The 26,789-nt window shown below is 43.4% G+C and overlaps 1 protein-coding gene across 1 annotated transcript in view; it reads left to right on the top strand.

The window, feature by feature from the left end:
- Positions 1-26,789, top strand: part of LOC112121124 (coiled-coil domain-containing protein 169-like) — a 42,585-nt gene that overhangs the window by 6,905 nt on the left and 8,891 nt on the right. Inside the window, exons 2-6 of the mRNA XM_024220219.3 lie at positions 2,406-2,488; positions 5,603-5,713; positions 5,826-5,866; positions 25,612-25,710; positions 25,926-25,979. Coding sequence (XP_024075987.2) covers positions 2,406-2,488; positions 5,603-5,713; positions 5,826-5,866; positions 25,612-25,710; positions 25,926-25,979 — 388 coding nt within the window. The remainder of the gene's footprint in view (positions 1-2,405; positions 2,489-5,602; positions 5,714-5,825; positions 5,867-25,611; positions 25,711-25,925; positions 25,980-26,789) is intronic.

Genomic DNA, 26,789 nt, shown 5'->3' with positions numbered 1-26,789 from the left:
AGATTTATATAGAGGAATATATGATTTTAAATACAGACGCCCCCCAGGTTACGCAATCCCGTCTTACACAAATCCGCACTTACGGAAAAAGTTCCGTAAGCTAGACATAGGAGGGTTTTTTGTTTGTTGTGGGGTTTTTTGCGTAATTGTCGGGTATACGTTTCCGACTTATGCAAAATTTGAGTTACGCAAGGCGTTCCGGAACGGAGTGCTTCCGTAAGTGGGGGAGTGTCTATAATAAATAATTATCAGAAAGGTAATTGTGGAGTTTAATATTTAGGCTTTCTGCTGCAATATTAACCATTTTGTCCATTTAACTTGGTATTAAAGCATCATGGAAAGCATATCTCACTAACACTGACTAGATACCTGAATGGGTGGAAATGCAAAAATGATGTCAGTTCTCAGTGGCTCCTTCCACTGTCAAATGGCTCATAAATGCTTGATTTAATCAAAGCTTAAATTTCCAATACAATTGACAGTTTGTATATTTTGAAGACATTTCACACTCTAAAGCTCTAAACTTTTTTTTTTCAAATTAAAGTTTAAGTAATGAAAATAATAGTGACTTAGCTCCTATATTTCTAGGGGAAATTTTCTATTTGTTATATATAGGGCCCTACCAAATTCACGGCCATGAAAAATGCCTCATGGACCATGAAATCTGGTCTCCCCCATGAAATCTGGTCCTTTGTGTGCTTTTATCCTATACTATACAGATTTCACGGGGGAGAGCAGCATTTCTCAAATTGGGGGTCCTGCCCAAAAGGGAGCTGCGGGGGGGGTCACAAGGTTATTTTAGGGGGTATTGCCACCCTTACTTCTGCACTGCCTTCAGAGCTCAGTGGCTGGAGAGTAGCGACTATTGGCCGGACACCCAGCTTTGAAGACAGCACCCCGCCAGCAGAAGTGCAGAAGTAAGGGTGGCAATGCCATATTATTCCACCCTTACTTCTGCGCTGCTGTCTTCAGAGCTGGGTGGCTGGAGAGTGGCAGCTGCGGACTAAGGGCCTATCTCTGCAAGCAGCAGCACAGAAGTAAGGGTGGCAATACCATACCCTGCCATCCTTACTTCTGCGCTGCTGCTGGCAGCGGCTCTGCCTTCAGAGCTGGGCTCCTGGCCAACAGTCGCTGCTCTCCAGCTGTCCACCTCTGAAGGCAGCACCGCCGCCAGTAGCAGCGCAGAAGTAAGGGTAGTAGTACCATACCCCCTACCCCCTACAATACAACCCCCCCGTACATTAACCTTGCGACACCCCCCCCACACACACAACTCCTTTTTGGGTTAGGACCCCTACAATTACAACACCGTGAAATTTCAGATTTAAATAGCTGAAATCATCAAATTTACTATTTTTAAAATCCTATGACCGTGAAATTGACCAAAATGGACTGTAAATTTGGTAGGGCCCTAGCTATATACTATATACTATTTCAAACCCTGGGTTTAGCGGCTAGTTATTATATACTTTGACAATTAGTTTCTGAAGAATGAAATCTAAGTCATTGTCATAATATGTGGCCGAAAAGTATCTAGAAGAATGATTATTAGTCTCTAAGCAGTGAGTTCTGAGTTAAACTAAGATCAAAATTTCCAATAGCATTTTTCTCAGGTGTACTTGTATGTATCAAGAACTAAGATAATCATTAGTTCATTAGCTTAACGCAGGATGTCTTGCCAGACAAATATTGATATCTAAAGATAGTATATGTTATCTTCTTATGAAAATGTCTCCAATCACAAAATTTCAGAAATGCCTCTATCTTTCTAAAGCACTGTAGCAATTCTAGAGAAAAATATTGTAATGATGGGACATTGGACAAAGTGCACTGGTGCTCTGAGGTGGTACAGAGAATTCTCTTTGAGATGCATGGCTAGCGGATCTTGCTTACATGTTCAGAGTCATACTGATCACCATTTTGGGGATTGGAAAGGAATTCCCCTCCCAAGTTAGATTGGCAGGGACCTCGGGATTTTTGGTTTGGTTTGGGGGTTTTTGTTTTTGTTTTTCACCTTTCTCTGCAGCATGAGTCTAGCTCACTTGCTACGATCATCTACGTATGTCTCACCAAATCCTTTCCCTGCCATTGCAGGGGCCTCAGGCATTCGTGCACCTCAGTCCCTCCTATTCCCTGCCTATGGCACACAGTAGTTTAGTCTTCTGAAGGCTGTAATATTTTAGTCTAATCCAGTTACTGGATTTACTACAGGGCAACTGAGTAGGGTTTAGTAGCCTATGTGCAGGCGGTCCGATGGTCCCTTCTGGCCTCAATCTCTCCAGTGTAGATAATGGAATATAAGCACAAGGACACTTCATCTGTACATAAAATTAGTTAAAAAGTTAGATTTTGTTGTTAGTAAGAAGATTAATTATATAACCATTTAATTAACTTCTCTATCACAGGGAAATGCTTGAACTCTCAATATTTGAATTGAGAAACACGATAACAGAACTTGAAAAAAGACTTAGCAGTGTTGAGGATGAAGGTAAGTGAATAATAATTAATCTCGGCAGGATTCGATTTTAATCGAAAACTGTCAGTAAATGTGGATTTCAGCTGACACACTGACTGGAGTGAGTGAGTGGGTCCCTGACAGCACAGCTGTAGAGAGCTCCCTGTGCTGCCTCAAGGCAGTGACACCTGGTCCCTGTATGCTGGGGGTGAGAGGGGGCTGTGGCCCTGGCAGGGGCGAGCAGAGACTCCTGCTAGGGCTGCATGGAGGAGGAGAGGAAAAGCTCCCCGCTGCAGGGGTGGCTACTGTTTGCTGAATGGCTCTGCACTCACCACCTGGGAGTGCCGGGGATCTCTGCTTTGCCATACCAGTACTGCAGCCTTCTCCACATCTTGTGCCTGCAGGGATCAGTGTCACTGGCCCAGCGGTTGTGCAGGGAGCTCTCTGCAGCTCCACTGTAATGGGAGTGGGGCTGTGACAGCAGAGGGCTCCCTGCACGCCATGGGGCCAGTGACACCCAATCCCTGCAGGCACAAGGTTTCAAGGAGACTGGTTCTGGTCCAGCAAAGCGGAGACCCCTGGCCAAGACTGCAAGGAGCAGGAGAGGAGACTTTGTCGTCCCTGGCCTCAGAGGAGGCCACCCTGCTGCTGAATGGCTCCGTTTCTGGGCAGGAAGCATTCAGCAGCGTGGTGGCCTTTCCTGTAGCCAGGGGATTTGTCATCCTCCTGACCCTGGCCAGGGCTCTCTGCTCTTCCTCTCCAGGACCACAGCCTTCTCTGCACCTTTTGCCTGCAGGAATCTAGTGTCACTGGCCATGCAAGGGAGTTCTCTGCAGCTCTGCAGTCATGTTCCAACTTGCTTGCTCTCCAGCCCTCCCCAGCCAGGAACTGCTTTTATAGTATGTACAGACATACATTTTAACAATGAGAGTAATTAACCACTGGAACAATTTACCAATGGTCATGGTGGATTCACTATCGCAGACAATTTTGAAATCAAGGCTAGATTTTTTTTCTAAAAGATGTTCTAGGAATTATTTTGGGGAAATTCTATGGCCTGTGCTATACAGGAGGTCAGACTAGATCAGTGTTTCTCAAACTGGGGTCCACGGACCCTTGGGGGACCCCAAAGGTATTCCAGGGGGACCCCAAAGGTATTCCAGGGGGACCCCAAAGGTATTCCAGGGGGTCCGTGGGCCCCACTGATCAACTCCTCCCCCACCCTCCCTCAACTCCTCCCCCTTCCTCTATTTCCAGGAGGCTACTGAAGCCAAACCGGGAGATTTTAGGTGGTAAAAGTCCGGCAGTGCAGCGGGGCTAAGGCAGGCTCCCTACCTGCCCTTGCTCTGCACCGTTCCCAAGAGTGGTTGGCACGTCCCTGCGGCCCCTGAGGGAGGCAGGGGGGTTTCCACGCACTCCTCCCACTCCGAGTGCCGACTCCGCAGCTCCCATTGGCCAGGAACTGTGGCCATTGGGAGCTATGGGGGCAGTGTCTGCAGGCAGGGGCAGCGCCCGGAGACTCGCTGGCCCCCCCACCCAAGAGCCGCTGCCAGAGAGATGTGGCAGTCGCTTTTGGGAGCCGCCTGAGGTAAGCGTCAGCTGGCCAGATTCTGCACCCCTCACCCCCTCCCGTACCCCAATACCCTGCCACAGTCCAGAGCCCACACCCCACACCCAAAATCCCTCCCAGAGCCCTCACCCCCTACTGCATCCAAACTCCCTCCCAGAGCCCACACCCCCTCCTGCACCCAAACTCCCTCCCACAGCCTGAACCCCTCACCCCCTCCTGCACCCCAACCCCCTGCCTCAGCCTGGTGAAAGTGAGTGAGGGTGGGGGAGAGTGAGCGATGGAGGGAGGGGGGATGGAGTTAGCGAAGGAAGGGAAAAGGTGGGGAGAGGGTGGGGCCTTGGGGGAAGGGGTGGATTGGGGGTGGGGCCCGGGGCTGAGCAGGGGGGCTTGGGAGTCCCCGAAAAATTTTAAATCAAAATGGGGATCCTCTGGTTGCTAAAGTTTGAGAACCGCTGGACTAGATGATCACAATGGTCCCTTTTGGCCTTGGAATCTATGAATCTTGAAGATGTAATAAAGACTACAAAAGTACATTAGCCATGTATTTTGTATTATTTCACATATCATGAATGAAAAATATAAAAAAACATAAGTTTCAGTTACTGGATGAAATCCTGACCTCACTGGGTATGTCTACACTGCAGTGTAAGACCGTGTTTGTCCCCACCCCTTTGTGTCTACACTGCAATTGCGCTAACCAAGAGCGTAGACCCAAGGTTCCAGGACCCTGCAGGGCTATCAGGTCCAAGTTAAAGTCAAGCTGGGACCCAGGGTCCGAGTCTTATTGCTTTGCAGTGTAGCCACAGCCCCATTTGACTCAGGTCCCCAGAGTCATCCGGAGTATCCCACAATTCCATGGGACAACTTCTTTAGTCCTCTCTATCCCAACAATTTGCAATCTACTCTGTTGAAAACAGAAACACCCCTTCCCCTGGGAAACGGCAGCAGCTCAGGTCAGTGTTAACCCATTCTGTTCTGATTGCTGATCTGCAGACATACTATCAGGGAGCTTCCCCTGGGTTTGTAATGGAGAGCAAACCGATCAAGCCTTTTGCAGAGTGAGCTGCTTCCTGGTAATGTGCAGAGCAGGCAGTAAAGTTTTCCCACAGTGCACCACGTTTCTAGAGCTAGAGCGGGTCTCATTTCAGAGGGCAGGGGGCGAGCTAGGGGTTCTGGGATATGGTTACTGTGACTCGGGTCTGCCCACTGACTGCAGTGTGGACGCCAGAGCCTTACGGTCCAGCACAGGTCATGAAATTCTTAATTTAGGGTTAAAATACAATGTAGATGCTCAAGCCCAGGGGTTCCTGGACACGGGTCAGCTGACTCTACATTGCAGTGTAGACGCACCCACAGAAGTAAATTGCAAAACTCCCATTGACTTCCAGGGGGCCAGTATTTCACCTAGTATCTTTTTCAAGTTCCCTTGTTTGTAAATGGACACTTTCTTGGTTACACAAATGTGGGGTGCCAGGCTCCAAAAGGAGGTGGAGTCATTCTGAAAAAGGCAATTTCTAATTCTAGTGGTATGAATTAAATTTTGGAAATAAATATAGTAACTTTGTGTTTCTTTTGAGGTAATGAATGGAAAACCAGGTATGAGACACAAGTAGAATTGAACAGACAACTAGAAAGGCAAACTGGTCTTCTTCAAGAAAAGATGGAACATATTTGTGGAAATCCAACAGGTAGAAATGTGCATTCATAGATATATTAATATATAATTTTATGAATACTAGAGAAAAATATCAAGGTATCACATATTTTGCTTATTTACAGATAGATTGTCTTCTATTACAGATAGATTGTCTTCTATTCGCTCCTTTGATCAAATGCCTGTGGTGAGTAGATTGGCGTTTAATTGCATAAGCATCTAACAATTCATTGTAGCTAAGGAAATTATTAAATAATTTCAGCCATTTGCAGCCCAGAAAAGAATCAGTGACTCTATCCAGAAGCCACAAAAATCAACGCATTTATTTTTTCATTGTTTCACCTCTGCAGTTGTTTATTATCTTGTAAGACCTATAGTAAAACAAGTAAATAGAGGATACATAAGACATGAATCCTGGGATATATTATCTTACATATTACAGTGGGAGTTTTTACTGAGTAAAGACTGCATGATTGGGTGCTAAATCATGAGTCAAACCTGGACAGTTTCAATTCATAATTTATATAATGTATATTCTCGATGCATTTAGTACTATTACAAATACATTGTACACAACATATTTATGGGGAAATCCTCACTGTAGAATAAACGTTATATTTGTACAATACAAAATGGCTTAAGCATTTAAATTTCTTTAACTTCACTTCCTCCAAAGCCATGCAGACTTCACATTCACCCAAAGACTGAAAAATTGACCAGTATGAATGAGGCTGGTTAGGGAATGGCACTCGGGAACCACAGAGACCTTCACCCATAATGTGGGTGCACAAGGGGGCAGAGTGAAAACAAAGTTGAATTCTGGATTTTTCTTTTGTTTTTTAACCTCTCAAGCTCCAGATACTCTTATTTTAAGGCCCTTTGCTCCTCCCATTCTGTTGTCCATCAGGGAACTAAGAAATAGAGAATCCATGTAATATAGGCAGAAGTAATATAAAGTACGGCAATGTGACACTGTGAAATGTTCCTTCCAGCTTGGGAGCTCACGGGAAAAACTCTGAGTGGTTCAGGCTTTCCAGATTGGATGGGAGGAGGTTGAGCCAGGATGTAGCTGCATTGTATATTAAGCTCTCTTCCCAACCCAGTGCATTTCCAAATGGAAGTGTGTGTTTTGGAATTAATACTGCTCCAAGCACAATTAAATTCTCTCTATAGCTCTGACCCCCTTAGATGGAGGTTTGGGCACATCTATGATGAAGGAAACCAATAACAGCACAATTTCTAAGGGATCTGTTCTGCCAGAAGGCAGAGAAGGAATCGAAAAAGGAGCATAGAGGGGCCTGCACTTTTTCATTGGTATCTAAGAAACTTCTGGGTTCCCAGGGTATGCCCCTGCCCTGTCCATGACGCCTCCCTCACTCTTATTCCTCAGGAACTGCAGGTGTTCAGGCTTTCAGATTTATCCAAACCTTTTTTTTTTTTGCTCCTGTAAGTTTGTCTGTGAGAAAATGGAAATATTTAGCCCTTTGAAGATTAGAATGAGAAACTGACATTTCTTAATGGACAGGAGCAGGGAGATCAGCAGCTAGCCATCATCCTACTTATGTTCAGTATTTTTAATGTTATTTATTAAAACTTCAAAGTCCCAAACTTGCCATTACATATGAGATCCTATGAAGACATCCATATAATGTTTTTTCTAAATGATATGCTGTAGTTCAAACAGAAATTAATTCAGGGAAGTCTTATGGCCTGTGTTATACAAGGTCAGAGTAGATGATCACAGTGGTCTCTTCTGGCCTTGTGAGCTAAATAATGCTTCCAGTAGATATCATGCCATTTCTACAGTGTCCCAATACTGGATAATGGATTCCTTTCTGGAACATTGTAGAACGATAAAGTCTATTAGTTCTTGTCATCTTTATGTTATTTTTAAAACACCTTCAGGAGTTTAAGAATTTATGGGATTGAAAGACTGTGATAAATCTAAAAAGTTAGGTACTGGTATGAGAACTCTTTTTTGACTAGAGAAGATGGAATGAATACAAACAAATTACCTTTGTTTCATATTATTTTTTATTTATTTGTAAGTAGCACGTATGAACCCCATTGAGCTAGTCCTGTACAAACACAGACCAAGACGACCCAAAGAGCAAATTGATGCCAGTAATATAATACCATGTATGTGTTTGCCAGACACCCACAACACATTGTCTGGCAAAAGTCTACTTTCTCCACATTCCACTCTCTGCTTTTAAAAGCTACAGGTCTCGTTTTTGAGCACCAACAGGGTAATGACAAAAATAAGCACTCAGGTACCACGGCAATGAGCAAGTTATAAGAATCTAAATAGAATGGAATAGTTTACACCACGGCAAACTCTTGGATGGTGGATAAGGAAGCACACTGGATTTTCCATACCCAGAAATTGAAATAATTGCTTTCAAAGGTCAATACCATTGGCTGTATGGACTTGGAATATTGCTGAGGAATTTTTCCTTGCTTTGGAAAAGGTGTAGTTCATTCATGTTTAAACACACAGGTATTATTTTGATGATCTCATTTTGACTTGAAATTTCCTGTTTGTTCATTTGTTTCCAAAAGTGATGATGGTGTCATCCCCTTCAAATAGCACAATAATATAGAACCAATAATACAAACCTTTACTTCTTTATAAGTGGAGATTAGAAAATCATTTCTGCATGTTGAGGTTGGATATTGAAAAGCTCTGAAATAGAACTTCTATAGTGAAGACTATTAGTCATAACTTCCTTTGTGCCCCAGTGAATAATACACAGGCTGTACTGTAATTCAGCAATAATTATGAAGAAATTGAAAAGCAGTTCCTTTGAAACCTAGCCCAATGCGAATTTTACTTCCTCGTTAGATAAACCAGTTAGCATTTGTTCACTTCTTTTTTGTTAAGCAATATTATGTGAAATATACATAGGCTGTCGCCTAAATATCATTTCCCATGCTAGGAGACAAAAATATTCATATTTTTTTTCTCTCCTTATAGTTACTGCAAGAAAGCCTCCCTAGACAGAGGCTTTATTATGCAAATAGAGGAAGGCATACTGCAGAATCAGTTCAGAAGAACACACTTCAGATAGCATTGCCTTAGCAACGCTCTAGTTAAGATTAGCTGCGGAACCAGGGTTTCTATTATAAATCACTGTGTTCAGCATTGTCCAGCATCATGATTGAGGAAATTCAGAAATTATTGTTCAGGCATTTGCTTTGCAAAACTGCATTGTAGTGAAAATGCTGGATACATATTAGCCACATACAGGCCATCCCTGTACCTTACTGGGGTTCCGCAATTGATGTTACACCACTAGCAAAGTGTGTGCGATGGTGTCACATTGGAGAAAGAGCTGAAAACACAACACAGACTGGGTATCTGGATCCTAAGAAGATGTATGTTGAAATTGTTCTCTGAGCCTTTGTGTGGGGGACATCAGCACTTTGCCAAGGTGGAGGAAATTTTGACAATTCCCTTAGCGGGTCACCTTTCACTGAACTTCACTGACCTTGTTTGCTTAAGTCTCAAATAGGGATGTGTGAAAAGTATGTCTGAGTTTCTTTCTCTTTGCAAACTTCAATACCAGCTTGGAAAAGGGTCTGCACCGGTCCCTGAGATGTCCCTGATACAGTTTAGAAAGGCAGCAAGCTGGTCCCTGGTATCAAAAAGGTTGAGAAATACTGCTCTAGACCTCTACAACACACCTTATGTGTCCAGGAGACCCCTGTTAACCTAGCTTCCCCTGCCTCATTGCCATCCTGGTATGGGATGTTCTTCCTTTGATATCTTTGGTCACACCAAGTGGTTACTTTCCTTGTCTTTATATGGTCTTCAGTGGGGCAGGAAACACCTGCTTTTTCTCAGCAAGGCAATAGGAGCAGAGGAAAATCCTGCTACCAGCCCTTCTTACAGCTATACAACTGGGTATTATAGGTCTTCTGTTCCCTAGCTTGTCGCTGGTCAGAAACCCTGGTGGTTCCCTAGCATCTCCTGGGTTGGCTCGGAAAAGAGGGTGCTCCTTGGAACTTGATGTTCATGTAGAACCTGAACCAGACTGTGCCAACCCCTGAGCCAAACAAACTGACCTCGGCAGAGTTCATGCAGCCTGTCATAATCTTCATATTATTTTTTAATATAGCTTTAATGTGAATTATTATATTAGCCACAAGGGGGCACTTGGTATTTAAATATGCATAGCCCTCCTGGGTTCAGCTATACTGAAGCCTTTAGTGTTCAGTGCACAAAATCTCACGTGTACAGTATACGCAGAAACATGCTTTGCTAAAGAACTTTAATATTTCATTTTGTCACAGTAATTATTACAGTAGGAAATTAGTGACAGTTTATCAATAGAGCTAAAAATGGAGTTCAATTTCAGTAACATGAAAGATGCAGCATTACTTTTTGCACTAGGTTTTCGATTTAATTACTTCAGCTGATAGACATACCTCCTGGTGTTGGAAGGAAAAGAGTTTATTTTCTGGGTGAAACTACATGTGATTTCAAATGTCAAGTAGAATAGATTGTAGAGGCTTCATGGTTTTTTTTACGTGCCAAACAAATGTATTGCTTATGTGGCTACCTGGTAGAGGAAAATCGAAGAGGATTAAGGCTGGAGTGAATTGCCGCTAGACCATTAGATAGCTCAAGTCAGTCTCTGGTGAAAGTAAGTTTTCTACGTTGACGATGTCACCTGTTTGTCACTGTGGATATGGAGGAGTGATTGATGGAAATTGTCATCTGCATTCCTAGTGGTAGCAATACACTGAAAAATCCACTGTGAAAACAGCTTGTGTGGGTGGTTTTAAAATCCAACTGTAATATAAATCTGCATAATTTCATTTGCTGGCAGGTGTTAAGTCAACAGCATACTTCGGAGGGAATAAAAAAAGAAAAAGCGTGGGGATAAATGCAGAAAAGATTAATTGGGGGGGTTTCCCTTTACTGTGAAGCTTTGGATATTGGTCACTGCTGGAAACTAGACTTGATGGATCATTGGGCTAATAACATATTTGCTAGTGAAGAATTCAGTTATGTAAAGAAGACTCTCAAGGTATTATTTTAAAATTGCAGCATGTCTTTTAGCCATCAACTCACTCAGAGTGACTTGACAGGCAGTTTAATGAAAACTAAGAATTTTAAATCCCTTAGTCAGCTTATGTCTCCTTTCCAGGAATACATTGTCCGGCTATTCAGGATTTAGCAGAAGAAGCTGTTAATAAACCTTAATTTACAAGAATGACAATATTTAATTAAACCAATTTCAGCAATAAAGTTATCCTGACTTTTTCAGGGTTTAGATCAGAATTTATCCCACCCACTCAATCTTGAGGCTAGGTGGCAGCATATTCTCACAGGTCAGTGCTGGATAAAGGAGGGAGATAATGGTGTGGAGGTCACTCTGGTGCACCCCCTGCAGTCAGTCACAACACCACAGGTGAGTCCCTGCCTCAGTTTCCTTTTTTTGGGCTATCAATTAGTTCAGTAAGGCCCACATATAGTGAACGTTGCCCTTTCAGGAGTCCAGTTTATTTAACCAAAGTCTGAACATAGTATGGAAATTAACATAAGAATAGCCACACTGGGCTGGACCAATGGTTCATCTAGCCCAGTATCCTATCTTCCGACAGTGGTCTATGCCAGATGCTTCAGAGGGAATAAACAGAACAGTGCAATTATCAAGTGATCCATCCCCTGTTGTCCAGTCCCAGCTTCTGACAGTCAGAGGCTTAGGTACACCTACAGCATGGGATTGCTTACCTTACCATCTTGGCTAATAGCCATTGATGGACCTATCCTCCATGAACTTATCTAACTCTTTTTTGAACCCAGTTATAGTTTTGGCCTTCACAGCATCCGCGGCAATGAGTTCCACAGGTTGACTGTACATTGTGTGAAGAAGTTCTTCTTTGTTTTGTTTTAAATCTGCTGCCTGTTAATTTCATTGGGTGACAGATGATTCCTGTGTTATGTGAAGGGATAAATAACACTTCCTTATTCACTTTCTCCACACCATCATGATTGTATAGATCTCTCTCATATCCCCCCTTAGTCATGTCTTTTCTAAGCTGAACAGTCCCAGTCTTTTCAATCTCTCCTCATATGGAAGCAGTTCTGTATCCTTAATCATGGTTTTTCCCTTCTCTGTACCTTTTCCATTTAAAATATATCTTTTTTTTTTAGATGGGGCAACCAGAAATGCACGGAGTATTCAAGATGTGGGCATACCATGGATTTATATAGTAGCATAATGATATTTTCTGTTTTATTATCTATACCTTTCCTAATGGTTCCTAACATTGTTAGTTTTTTTTTACTGCTACTGCACATTGAGCGGATGTTTTCAGAGAACTATCCACAACGACCCCAAGATCTCTTTCTTGAGTGGTAACAGCTAATTGGACCCCATCATTTTGTATATATAGTTGGGATTATGTTTTCCAATGTGCTGTACTTTGCATTCATCAATATTGAACTTCATCTGCCATTTTGTCATCCAGTCACCCAGTTTTGTGAGATCCCTTTGTAGCTCTTCGCAGTCTGCTGTAGACTTAACTAACTTGAGTAGTTTTGTATCATCTGCAAATTTTGCCACCTCACTATTTACCCCTTTTTCCAGTCATTTCTGAATATGTTGAATACCACTGCTCCCAGCAGGGCTGGTATTAGACCGAATAGCACCCCAGGCAAGCAGTGTATTCGGTGCCCCCCCTCCATTTGTTAAACTTTTGAATACCTTATTTTTATTGCATTTGTAGTCCATTTCACGACTTTGATGCACGATTGGCATGCATGATTTATCCCTGTCATATAAGATGATAAATTTGCCCGCTAAGATCTGTAAATCTGTATTTATTCATGCCATATATAAGCAAATTAAAAAAAATAATTTTGTCTAAGCGTATAGAAACTTTAATTTTAAGAATAACTGAAATGTACTAACATCAAGAAATTGAACTGTGCACCAACATTGGGTGGACAAGCATTAAATAGTGTTACAGTAGGTGACAGCCTTAGAATGTCAACCCTAGTTAGGGTGACCAGATGTCCCGATTTTATAGGGACAGTCCCGATTTTGGGGGCCTTTTCTTATATAGGCACCTATTACCCCCCACCCCCGTCCGATTTTTTACACTTGCTATCTGGTCACTCTAACCCTAGTCCTTTAGTTCAAAAGGTCGTTTTTCTTGCCTTTGCCCTCGCAAAATGAAGCACAGCGTCAGAGAGATCCAAAGACTGGCCAATGGCTTTTTCAAGTGATAAAATAGAAAACCATGTCAGTCTCTCGTTGGCCATAGTCGGTCGATAGAAGATATATTTTAATGAGCCTGAGCTTCGAAAAGCTGCGCTCACCACTCGCGACTGTGACTGGCAGCATGAACAGAATCCTCAAAGCTATCCATACATTAGATAAAATGTCCTTCAGCTCTGCATCATGAATCAATTGGAGAACTTGAAGTGGAGAGTGCTTCCCATGTGGCAAAATGTGACAGATGTTGTCCAATTCAACATAGAGGTCTTAATCATTGACATCCGAACATTCCCCGTGTCTCTGTCCAGTGAAGGTCCATACAACTGTTCAACAGTGTTTTCCTGTCCTCCGGCAGCTTACTACAGTCATACAAAAAAACCCAGGTCTTTTTTGTGGTGCTTCATTTGTCCAAACCTTTCTTTAATGGACATTCAAGCAGTGTCAACAAGAGAACAAAAAACCCTCCCTCTTGAATTTTTTTTCTGAGCTTCCCATCACCTCATCTCTGTCCTCGTAACCTAAATGTATCTTTTTCCAATGAATCCAAGTTTCCTTGAAGACAGAATCAACTCCTAAGTTTTCCGCCATTTCTTTGGCAGCAGAGATGTCATCTTCAAATCCATTCTCTCTGTAGGCCACAATGAAGTCAAGGCAGCTTCTCATCAAAGTAGTAGCAGTCGCGATGTCCATCGATTGAGTTTTTAATGCCTTCCTTACAACATTTACTTGGAACAGGATATCATGCCAAACCACAACTGGTTTGCCAGACTTTACTCCTCATGTCAGATTCCGGCCTCAGCTTTACTTGACTGCATCAGTTCCATCAGGGCGTCATAAGCCTGCAGTAATGGAGCTTCTTTACAAACTACTCAGTGTAGGTGCTCACGCATGACATCATTGTATTTCCCAAGGAGCTCTACCAAACCAAGGAAATTACTGTTATGTTCAGTGAACAACTTATCCAACAAGCCCCGGAAAGCCAAATTACTCTCTGCAAGGAAGAGAGTAATTGAGATCAGACGCTCAAGCACATTCCTCAAATACACTGTTTTTATGTGTCTATGCATGTATTCTGCTTGAGCCTGGAGTAGACTCCATCCATTTGGAGTAGGCTGTAAAATGGCTAGGTGACTTTTCATGTTGCTTTAGAGCATCAGCTAAGTTATGCCAGTAATTGTACCTGGAAAGTGCAAGCAACAATTTGGCATTCTTGTCAAATATTTTGCTACAAAAACAGAACACCTTGTCAATTGATTTTGAGTAAACTAGCCAATGCCAATTCAGTTTCTCACATTCTCAAGCACTCTTTCACAGTGTGACTTTGAGAAGTGGCATTTCTGCTTATTTACTGGAAACGTCATATCCTCGATTTTGCCTGGCCTGTTCAAAATTGTATTATCAATATTGGCACAGTTTAGGATAGCCGGCTGTAAAGCAGGATCTGATATATCAATTTGTGGTGTGCAATTTTTCTCACTGCTGTTTCTGTCATCCTGCAAGGCTGATTCTTCTTTATCGTTTCTCTCCTTTTCATGTAAACCAGATTTTTCTTTGTTATTATTCTCCTCTTCATGTGAGTCACATTCTTCTTTATCATCACTCTCCTTTATGGAACAAGGAAAACTGGATGATTCTCCATTACTTTCCTCACATCTCCATTCCTTATCTTCAGGTAAATCTGCTAATTCCTTAGTATTAGAACGTCCATCATTTACGCTTCGCTCCTCAATTTCTTCTGTGCTGAGACGATTGCTACCGCCTAATGCCCGGTCTATATTATTCTGTTTCAGATATTTTCCGATCACGTTTTCCCTTTGCTGCAAACTAGATTGCAATGGAGCTTTTTGCTTCCTATACTGAACTCCTGAAGGCTTCTTTGGGGGCATCTTTTATTTTCTATGGGGGAAAATAGACAGTATCATGGAGAGCAAAAGGCTATGTTCCACAATCTTAGAAACTCATCAAACATTACATGTTAAGCATGGCAAAAGAAGTAACAGTATTTCTTTTATATTGTTGCTTAGATAGGGGTTCAATAAATATCTCTGGTGTCTCATTAAATATGTCCTTTATTAGTCACTACTTACACTCTTCAAGTCTTAAAACACAAGTACATTTCACAATTACACAATAAAACAAGGTTCACAATATCGCAGCTGCGCTCTCACTTCACTTCGTTCTCACTGACTGACTGGAGATGCCCCATTCCGTATATACCCATGAGGGCATGGCTGACAACATTCTAGAAAATTCAAGGAAAATGTTGTTCTCGGAAAGTCTGGAAGTTTCCACAAGATTCCACAAAGGTCCAGAACATCCTAGGAGGTTAGTGAAAAATGAATCCACATATGGAATACCTGAAACATGTTCCAAACATTCTGTTTTCCTTTTTTTCACTAAAAACAAAAACAGCACCCCTGGGTCACCTGGGTCGCCTGCCCCTAAATCCGACCCTGGGTCCCAGTACAGATCCTGGGGGACACCGTTATTTACCTTTCTCCATTCTGAAAACTGACCATTTATTCTTAACCTTTTGTTTCCTATCTTTTAACCAGTTACCAATCCATGAGAAGACCTTCCCCCTTATCCCATGACTGCTTACTTTGCTTTAAAGCCTTTGGTGAGGCACCTTGCCAAAGGTTTCTGAAGGTGCAAGTACACTATATCCACTGGATCTAGGGTTGACAACTTTCTAATCGCACAAAACCAAACACCCTGCCCTGCCTTGAGGCCCTGCCCCACCCCTTCTCCGAGGCCCCACCCTCACTCACTCCATCCCCCCTCTCTTAGTTGCTTGCTCTCCTCCACCCTTACTCACTTTCACTGGGATGGGGCAGAGGGTTGGGGTGCGGGAGAGGGTGAGTGCTCTGACTGGGGGCCCTGGGTGGGGCCAGAAATGAGGGGTTCAGGGTGCAGGAGGGGGCTCTGGACTGGGGCAGGGGGTTGGGGTGCGGGAGAGGGTGTGGGGTGCAAGCTCCAGGAGGGAGTTTGGGTGCAGGATGGGGCTCAGGGCTGGGGCAGGGGATTGGGGTGTGGGAGGGGATTCATGGTGCGGGCTCCAGCCGGGCAGCACTTACGTGAAGTGGCTCGCAGAAACGGCTGGCATATCCAGCTCCTAGGCGCAGGGGCAGCCAGGCGGTTCTGCGCGCTGCCCGCGCCTGCAGGCACTGCCCCTGCAGCTCCCATTGGCCATGGTTCCCAGCCAATGATGGGCGGCACTCGGGGCTGGAGCAGCGCGCGGAGCCTCCCTGGCCACCCCTGCACCTAGGGGCCACAGGGACATGCCATCCACTTCTGGGAGCCGTACGGAGCCAGGGCAGGCAGGGATCCTGCCTTAGCTCCACTGCGCCGCCAACCAGACTTTTAGCAACCTGGTCAGTGGTGCTGACCGGAGCCCACCAGGATCCCTTGTCAACTGTTCCAGTCGAAAACCAGACACAGGCAACCCTAACTGGATCACCCTTTTCCATATGTTTTTGACCCCCTCAAAGAATTCTAACAGATTGGTGAGGCATGATTTCCCTTTACAATAGCCATGCTGACTCTTCCCCATCTATGTGTCTGATAATTCTGTGCTTTACTATAGTTTCAACCAGTTTGCCTGATACTGAAGTTAGGCTTACCTTCGTTATTGCTAGGATCGCCTCTGAAGCCTTTTTAAAAAACTTGTCACATTAGCTATCCTCCAGCCATCTGATACAGAAGATGATTTAAGTGATAGGTTACATACGACAGATAGTAGTTCTGAAGGAACTAAAATATGAAACTGCAGAACTCATGGGTAAATACCTTCAGGTCCTGGTAACGTAATACTAGGGCTGTCGATTAATCTCAGTTAACTCACGCGATTAACTAAAAAAAATTAATCACGATTAAAAAGTTAATCACAATTAATCACAGTTTTAATCACACTGTTAAACAATAGAATAACAATTGAAATGTATTAAATATTTTGGATGTTTTTCTACATTTTCATATATATTGTATTCTGTGTTGTAATAGAAATCAAAGTGTATATTATTTTTTATTACAAATATTTGCACTGTAAAAATGATAAACAAAAGAAATAGTATTTTTCAATTTATCTCATACAAGTACTGTAGTGAAATCTCTTTATCGTGAAAGTGAAACTTACAAATGTAGATTTTTTTTTTTGTTACATAACTGCACTCAAAAACAAAACAATGTAAAACTTCAGAGCCTACAAGTCCACTCAGTCCTACTTCTTGTTCAGCCAATGGCTAAGACAAACAAGTTTGTTTACATTTACAGGAGATAATGCTGCCCTCTTCTTATTTACAATGTCACCAGAACATGAGAACAGGCATTTGCATGGCACTTTTGTAGCGGCATTGCAAGATATTTACATGCCAGATATGCTAAACATTCGTATGCCCCTTCATGCTTCAGCCAACATTCCAGAGGACATGCTTCCATGCAGCCGACGCGTGTTAAAAAAATGTGTTAATTAAATTTGTGACTGAACTCCTTGGGGGAGAATTGTATGTCCCCGCCCTGCTCTGTTTTACCCACATTCTGTCATATATTTCATGTTATAGCAGTCTTGGATGATGACCCAGCACATGTTCATTTTTAGAACACTTTCACTTCAGATTTGACAAAATGCAAAGACGGTACCAATGTGAGATTTCTAAAGATAGCTACAGCACTCGACCCAAGGTTTAAGAATCTGATGCGCTTTCCAAAATCTGACAAGGACAAGGTGTGGAGCATGCTTTCAGAAGTCGTAAAAGAGCAACACTCCAGGGCGGAAACTACAGAACCCGAACCACCAAAAAAGAAAATCAACCTTCTACTGGTGGCATCTGACTCAGATAATGAAAATGAACATGCGTCCATCCGCACTGGTTTGGATTGTTATCAAGCAGAACCTGTCATCAGCATGGAAGCATGTCCCCTGGAATGGTGGTTGAAGCATGAAGGGACATATGAATCTTCAGCGCATCTGGCACGTAAATATCTTGCTATGCTGGTGTCACGGAGGGTGGGGGAGACAAGGCCCTGCACCCCCGGCTTCCTGCGATTCACTATGACTCTCAGCCAGCCAGGAAAACAGAAGGCTTATTTAGATGACAGGAACACAGTCCAAGACAGGTCTTGCAGGTACAGACAACCGGACCCCCTCAATTAGGTCCATCTTGGGGGGGCCCCAGGGAGGCCAGAGCCCCATCTGGGCTCCCCTCCATTTTCCCAGCCAGCTCCAAACTGAAACGCCCTCCAGCCATGTCACTCAGCCTCCCCCCGGCTCCTCTCCCTGCCTTTTGTCCAGTTTCCTGGGCAGAGGTGTCACCTGGCCTCCAACCCCCTTCCTGGGTTCTCATGTTACATGCTCAGGTATCTTCCCTCAAGGAAAGTCTCACATCCCCCAGTGCAGACAGTCCCAGCAAAACTCCCCTGCAACCTTCTCAGGTCAATACTCCCCCATCAGTATTCAAAGAACACATTGAGAACATTCACAGTTTGTCACAGCTGGCTACAACAGTGCCGTGCAAATGCCTGTTCACTTTCAGGTGACACTGTAAATAAGAAGAGGGTAGAATTATGTCCTGTAAATGCAAACAAACTTGTTTGTCTGAGCGATTGGCTGAACAAGAAGTAGGAGTGAATAGACTTGCAGGCTCTAAAATTTTACATTGTTTTATTTTTAATGCAGTTTTATTTTATTTTTTACATAATTCTGCATTTGTAAGTTCAACTTTCATGATAAAGATATTGCACTACAGTACATATATTAGGTGAGTTGAAAAATACTATTCATTTTTTTTTATAGTGCAAATACTAGTAATCAAAAATAAATATAAAGTGAGCACTGTACACTTTGTATTCTGTGTTGTAATTGAAATCAATATATTTGAAAATGTAGAAAACATCTGAAAATATTTAAATAAATGGTATTCTATTATTGTTTAACAGTGCGATCAATTTTTTTAATCGCTTGACAGCCTTACTTAATACTATTTAATTTATCAGTTTGTTCCAAAACCTCCTGTATTGACACCTCAGTCTGGGGCAGTTCCTCAGATTTGGACCTAAAAAGAATGGCTCGGGTGTGGGAATCTCCCTCAGATCCTTTGCAGTGAAGACTAATACAAAGAATTCATTTAGCTTCTCTACAATGCCCTTGTCTTCCTTAAGTGCTCTTTTGATTTAGCACCTTGATCATCCAGTGACCCCACTGATTGTTTGGCAGACTTCCTGCTTCTAATGTATTTAAATTATTTCTATTAGTTTGAATCTTTTGCTAGTTGCTCATCACATTCTTTTTTGGTCTGCCTAATTATGCTTTTACACTTCACAGTTTATGCTCCTTTCTATTTTCCTCAGTAGGATTTGACTTCCAGTTTTTAAAGGATGCTTTTTTACCTCTAACCACTTCTTTTATTTTGTTGTTTAGCCATGATGGCATTTTTTTGGTTCTCTTACTATTATTTTTAATCTGGGATATACATTTAATTTGAACCAGTATTACGGTGTTTTTAAAAATTTCCATGCAGCTTGCAGGCATTTCACTTTTGTGACTGTTCCTTTTAATTTGAGTCTAACTAGCTTCTTCATTTTCATGGAGTTCCCTTATCTGAAGTAAAATACCACTGTGGTGGTATTTTCCCCCTCCCCCCTACAAGGATGTAAAATTGAATTACATTATAGTCGCTATTACCAAGCAGTTCAGTTATATTCACCTCTTGGACCAGATCCTGTGCTCCATTTAAGACTAAATCAAGAAATGCCTCTCCCCTTGTGGGTTCCAGGCCTACCTGCTCCAAGAAGCAGTCATTAATGGTCAAATTAGTCTTCACTCCAGTGTTCTAGCAAGCTAATCTTAGTCAGCCCCCCACCCAGCCTCTTCACCAGTAAGGCCCTCTTAGGCCAGGAACCTCTTCAGGACTCAGCTCTCCAGGCATCACCTGGTGAAGGGTTCTTTCTCTGGACTCACAGCCCCTGCATAGGTTAAACTACTCCAGCTCCTCACTGGAGCGGCTTGTATTTCCCCAGTGACCTAGACCTTTGACCGCTGTCTGGTAAGATCCTTTTGCTGGAATCAAGCCTCTCTATGGCTTTGCTCCTTGGGGAACTTGATCCCTCCAGAAACACCTTTCCTAGTTCTCTTTGTCTGGCAAGTTCTCTAATCAGCTCCCCTGAGAAATACTCCTATTCTGGGGCCTAGTAAATGAGTCCTCATAAGTCTTTATTTAGGCCCAGGTGCGCCTTACCTAATGAGCTGCCACCCAGCTACTTAGGCAATTTACTATCCACAGGTGGATCTGGGTTATTTTATTCTCCTAAGTGGAGTCTGACATAGGTAGGCTGGGTTTCTGCCCCCTTCAGAGGGTTAGTTCTCCTGTGGGCTCTTGCTAGTCCTTGTTTTTAGCTGAGACTTGTCTGTGCTGTGTGTCTGTGTTCTTTGAGCTGTTTGCTGTGAGCTTCTTCTTTTGTGCTGTTTCACTTCTTTGTACAGAAACCTGCTCACGTTGCTGTAAGCCTCTTGAGTTACATCTGTTTCAATGAGTTTTTATCCCCTCCTTTCTCAGAGAGTTAATTGAAGGTGAACACACCCCTTAGGGGTTTGGCTGGATTCTTGCTTTGTGCAGCTACACTTGTGGCTAGATGCACCATAGATAAGGTCTCAGTTGATTCTTCAGTTACTGCTTATGTGATAGGAGTTGAAGGTAACTTATGATCTGCCCTAGCAGAGTTAGCGCTTAGAATATCTTTGAAGTTTTACTGGTTTAAATTTTCTTCAGTCCATTTTCTGAAACATTGTTTCATCTCTTCCTCCAGTGTTTGAATATCTAGAGAGGTTTTTCACATAAGTAAACATGTGTAGTCTATATTGGTTCCCTGCCTCATCTAAAACCCAAAGTATGTGCTCAAGAAGGAAGAGCTCTGCAGCAGAGCTTGCCTCATTCAGTGTTCATTGTGTGCAGTACATAAGTGTTTTGTTTAGCAAATAGTTCCTTATTATGGAAGAAGGATGATCCCATTGTTAGAGCGTTAGCTTAGGACTTGGGTTCAAGTCTCTGCTCCTCCACAGGCTCCATGTGTGACCTTGGGCAAGTCATTTAGCCTCTCTGGTTCATTTCTCCATCTGCAAAATGGGGCTAATAGTACTTCTCTACCTCACTGAAGAATTGTGAAGATAAATACATTAGATTGTGAGATGCTCAGATACTACAGTGATGAGGGCCATATAAATACTTTAGATATATTATAGAATTTTTTTCTAGACCTTTTTTCTGGTAGAAAACATAGGAATTAGGGTACTACCAGAGGTATGAGCTAGAGTTATACTAGGAAACTGAACCATTTTGGAAAATTATTTTCAGCAAATTACTTTGAGCTGGTGTTGAAAATGATTTAAGACCATGCAGATGAGTCAAATCCCTTCAGAAAGCATGTTACACGAATGCAGAGTGGACTGCCCAAAAGTAAGGAAATGCTAAAATAAAATTTGCTTGTGAAACCTTAACTCTGCCTTGTTTACACTCGGGAACTGAAGCGTTGCAACTTAACAGAGCAGTGCATCAACACTAACCCTTCTGGTTTGGGTGCAGTTCTCCCCTGCACTAGATGCACTGCTGTCTACGAGCTACCTATTCCTCAGGCCCTGGAAGTGATACTTTGTGGGAAATTGTGCAAGGCGTTCGGATTGTCTAAAGGAATTATGGGAGATGGGGTCAAATCCTATAACTCACTGACAACTGCAGTCTGTCTTGGCATTTTATCCCAAAACAGAGAGTGCACTGGAGGTTCAGGGCATTTTCTGTTTGTTCAGAGAGCCAGATTTGTTCTTGAAGAGCTGAAAATGCAGAGCTAGCTGTCTGCAGAAGTTTGAAGGTGGTGATAGTTCGTATTTCAGTAGAGCACCAGAGAGCCAGAACAGACTTTATTTTGCTGCTTCTGGGGAGATGCTCCAGCAGAATCCACTTCCCATGATGGTAACTGACTCTGGGTGGGCCCCTGTACTGAGCTTGAGGAATCAGATTACTGCTGGTGGGGGCTTGGCAGAGAGCAGGCCATTTGATTTGTTGTTGTTTTTTGTCTATCACATCAGGGGATGTGAGGAAGGGTCCTGCAGTGTCTGTTCAAGTGACTGAGTTGAAGTAAGAGAGGGACTTCTGCCCTCACTTGTGCTTGTCTGCCTGTTCCTTAATAGCAATGGCAGTGTTCATGTAGGCGTAGCCCTCGGCCATGCAGAAAAGTACAAATAATACATAGCATAATACATAGCTTGTGTAGATGGTTCCCCCATCTCCCAACAGTCCAGCAAATGCCTCTAATACTGCCTGTGACATAGGTGCCCTCTCCTTCCTCTTTGGGCTTTACTGTTGTCAAGGATCGTTTCAGTCTCCATAAACACCCAGGAACTAGCATCTGTTCAAACACATGTGAAGGTGCAGCTACCAGCCTTGTTTTGATGCACCTTCAAACCTTTAGTTTTCTCTTTGCACTGCTGGGCCAGATATGCATTCACCTGTCAAAAGCAATGGTGTGCTAAATAGTCTGGGTTACCTGGGATTGGATCTAACCATTGTTCAGTGAGTGTCCTGGCATCTACCTTGGGTCAGCTGCTAGCACAACTGTAGGATAACTTCTGAGAAGAAATTATCCCAGATCCAAAAGCAAACTGAGTACTGGAACACAGTGATCTTGAAGATTTTGGCTTAAAAAGTGCCTGCTATGGGACTAGAGGTGTGTACATGTCATTGTGTTCAGTGAGGGACTTCTAGAAGACTTGATCCATAGGGTCAAGTGGCCACAGAGTTTAGAAATTTGACCAGAAGAGCCACTAAAAAGTTGCTCTGCTGCAGCTATAGCTGCAACACCAGCACTATAGAATGATCCAGTGCAGGGGCATGTGGTGATGCTTGGACTTGCATCGAACAATTAAAACAGTAGCATGAACTCCCATCTACTGTTGGAAGGAGTTTTGTGTGGGACACAAACAAAGTGTGTTACAAGTACAGTAACTCCTCACTTAAAGTCGTCCCAGTTAATGTTGTTTTGTTGTTACGTTGCTGATCAATTAGGGAACATGCTCGTTTAAAGTTGTGCATTGCTCCCTTCTAACGTCGTTTGGTAGCCACCTGCTTTGTCCACTGCTTGCAGGAAGAGTAGCCCATTGGAACTACCTGGTGGGGGCTTGGAATCAGGGTGGACTGGCAGCCCCCCTATCAGTTCCCTGCTCCCCTAAGTTCCCTGTGCTACAGCTGCCCAGCAGGCTAGCAATTGCCGGCATTCAGCTGTCCCTCCCCCCACTGCCATGTGCTGCTCCTGCCCTCTGCCTTGGAGCTGCTCCCAGAGACTCCTGCTTGCTGTACAGGGGGAGGGAGGAAGTGGGGGGCTAATGTCAGGGTGTCCCCTCCCCCCTGCTTCTGCACCCCACTTACCCCATTTCCATAGAGCAGGGGGGGGACACACGACAGGGTTCAGGATGGAGGGAGCTTCCAGGCAGCAGCTGCGGTCTCAGCAAGCTGATCTAATTAACAAGGCAGTGTACTTAAGAATGGGGTGAGCTACTTAAAGGGGAAATGTGCATCTCTCTCTCTCACGCACACGGTGTGTCTCTCTGTCTCTGTCTGCTGCCTTGTAGAGTGAGGCTACATTAACAACGAGTTAACCCTTGAGGGCTCAGCCAAATGTTAGTTCATCATTTAGCAGTAAGGCATTCCCTGCGAAATATCCCACCCTCTGTCTCCTCCACATCAACCAAGCTTCACAATCATCATCACTATGTACCAGTATTAAATTGCTTGTTTAAAACTTATACTGTGTGTGTGTAAATGTGTGTGTGTATGTATGTATGTATGTATATATATATATATATATATATATATATACAGTGTGGGTGTATGTATGTATATATGTGTGTGTGTATGTATGTGTGTGTGTGTGTGTGTGTATATATATATATATATATATATATTAGTCTTTCGTCTGGTGAAAAAAATTTCCCTGGAACCTAACCCCCTCATTTACATTAAATCTTATGGGAAATTGGATTCGCTTAGCATCGTTTCGCTTAAAGTCGCATTTTTCAGGAACATAACTACAACGTTAAGTGAGGAGTTACTGTATGTCAGGTGGTTACACTCTCCAAAATGCTGTCAGGTAGAGATGGCTAGTAAAACTTTCTTTCAACCAAAATTCAGTCTCCTAGAGTTGACAGAGTTAAAGCTTTTTCTTTCATAGATTCATAGATTCTAGGACTGGAAGGGACCTCGAGAGGTCATCGAGTCCAGTCCCCTGCCCGGATGGCAGGACCAAATACTGTCTAGACCATCCCTGATAGACATTTCTCTTCCTTCTTTGATTCTGTGGGGACACAGATGTAATAATGAAGTAGAATATGGCACTAGTTGGATTTAGCCAAATTACCTCCTCATTCTGTCCATTTTTCTCTCTTCAAATGGGCTGAATGTAAACACTCTGTAGGCTCGTAGATCCTATAATAGGGAGAGGTTTGTAATATGCAACAGAGTTTCAGCTGCAGCTAGGGTGTTTTGACTTCCAATTTTAATTTAAAAACAATGGCTTTTCATGTCTTCTCCAATGTATCTGTCATAATAGAAAACTAAAGTTAATAGCAGCTCAGCCATGGGTGAAGCATTCTTGAAAGCCATGGCTCTGCTGTCAATTTCTGTTTATTAAAATCAGCAGGAGGGGTTATTTCAGCGTGGTGGCAGCTTTTAACAGCACTTCACCTTCAGCCAAACCCATTATAAATTCTTGACTCTAATGAAAATCATTCACAGGGAAAACTTAATAGCATCCAGGAATGTTTTTGTGGAAAAGAAGGGATGCAGCTTTATTAACAACATTACTGTACCCAAAAGAGAGTCCTTGTCAATCTAAACTGTTTGCCTGCTGTGACACCATAACTCAAGGATAGGACAGACCAAATTATGAGGGAATTATTTCCATACGTTGTCTATAACACTGCTTCCTACAGAGGCTCCATCCATGAACTCTCTACTGTCACATACTGGGAGCCAGCTTTCTGGTAATGGGTCAACCAAACTCCCTTGTAGCTCGGTCTTATGCTGGGATCTCTGGGCCCCCCACCACCTGTGGGGGCTTAGAGCTCCAGGGTTCCCCTGCCACCAGCAGCGGAGGGGAGCTGCAGGGTCCCTCTGCCCCCTCCCCAGCAGCAGGGAACGCTGTGGGAATCCCCCTGCCACCACTGCAGTGGGGAGCTGTGGGGGTCTCCCTAGTCCCCATGGTGGCTGGGGACTGCGGGGGTCCCTCTGCACCACCCCCTGCCTGCGGCGGCCAGGGACCGGCCAGGCTTCCCCTGCCACCGCGGGTGGTGGGGAGCTCTGTGGTTTCCCATGTCCCCCACAGCAGCGGGGAGCTGCAGGGTACCTCTGCTGCCCATGGTGGCTGAGAGCTTGGGTGCCCACTGCCTCCAGCAGCGGGGGTATCTTATAGCTTCCTGCCGCTGCAGGAGGCAATGGGACCTTGCAGTTCCCAGCCGCCAGGGCTGAAGTCACGGAGGTCTTTGGAAGTCGCAGATTCCATGATTTCCGCCACCTCCGTGACAAAACCGTAGCCCTAAGCATAAGCACACAGACCTTGAAGATTGTAACTCAGAATCTAGATTGTGATAACAACTTCTATCATTGTTCAGAACAGGAATATTTGTAACCTGTTGATTTTATTTTGTATACAACTGCAGGGTTCCTTAAACCAGCTTCTTAAACAACTAGAAGAGGAAAAGAAAAGTCTCCAGAACCAACTGAAGGATTATGAGCTTAGACTGGAACAAGAAGCAAAGGTCTGTTACTGCCATATCTGTCTAATCAGCCCTTTCTAGAAGCTGTTATGCTGTCTGAAATGTCTAAAGCATTGGTGTAGAGAATGTAATGATTCCATGAAACATAAAATGAAAAAGTCCTGGGGTGGTACGTGTGTTTGTTACTTCCCTTTTGATTAACCATGCTAAATTGTTTTGTTTGATTGTAACCATTTACCCATTATTTTAAAATGTAGGCTTACCATAAGGCTAATGATGAACGGCGCATGTACCTAGCAGAGATCTCACAGGTAAGTAACAAAAACTTTGCAACCTAATCATCTTTTTCCTCCCAAGCTGTTTAACTCTTTATTTTTCTTTATTTTTTTCTCCTTCATACAAATCTGAGTTTTATTCCAGCCAAGGAAAGCCAGGCATAGTTCCCATCAGAGCCAGGCCTCAGTTAGCTGAAGTGATTGCTAGAAAGTGATGGAAGTCTGTCTGTCTGTCATCTCTCTCTCTCTGCCATTGTTTACACCAGACTTCTTGTCTTAAAATTTCCCACCCATTATATTGCTGGTGGGAGCACTAAAGTAGACAAGGCATGATGGCTACTGGAGCTTTAACCATTGTACCCTCTAGCCCTACTCTGAGCAGAGTTGGATGGCACAGAGGTTAAAATGCCAGTGGACAGTCCTGCACATCCCCTGGGTGGAATTGAGCTGATGGCAACAGTGGTGGAAAGTCTTAAGAATAAAAGTCCAGTGTATACATCCTGTCAAAGGGCTGACTACACTGCCCCTATACAGCATCTAGTCCTTGCTGGCACAGGTGTAAAGAACTAAGCTCAGGTCTTATATACTCAGATTCCTGTATTGTAGCATGCTGTGCAGTTCTTAAGATGGTTCTCAGTCTGACTTCAACTTTTTTTTTTTTTAAATGTAATAATGCATGTTCAGCCAAAGCATTGTTTTGGCTAAATATAAGAACAGCCATCCTGGGTCAGACCAAAGGTCCATGTAGCCCAGTAACCTGTCTTCTGACAGTGGCCAATGCCAGGTGCCCCAGAGGGAATGAACAGAACAGATAATCATCAAGTGATCCATCCCAGCTTCTGGCTA

This window comes from Terrapene carolina, unplaced genomic scaffold (genome assembly GCF_002925995.2).
Source record: "Terrapene carolina triunguis isolate 2854851 unplaced genomic scaffold, T_m_triunguis-2.0 Scaffold141, whole genome shotgun sequence".
Taxonomy (NCBI): domain Eukaryota; kingdom Metazoa; phylum Chordata; order Testudines; family Emydidae; genus Terrapene; species Terrapene triunguis.
This window is presented reverse-complemented; position numbering and strand designations above follow the sequence as displayed.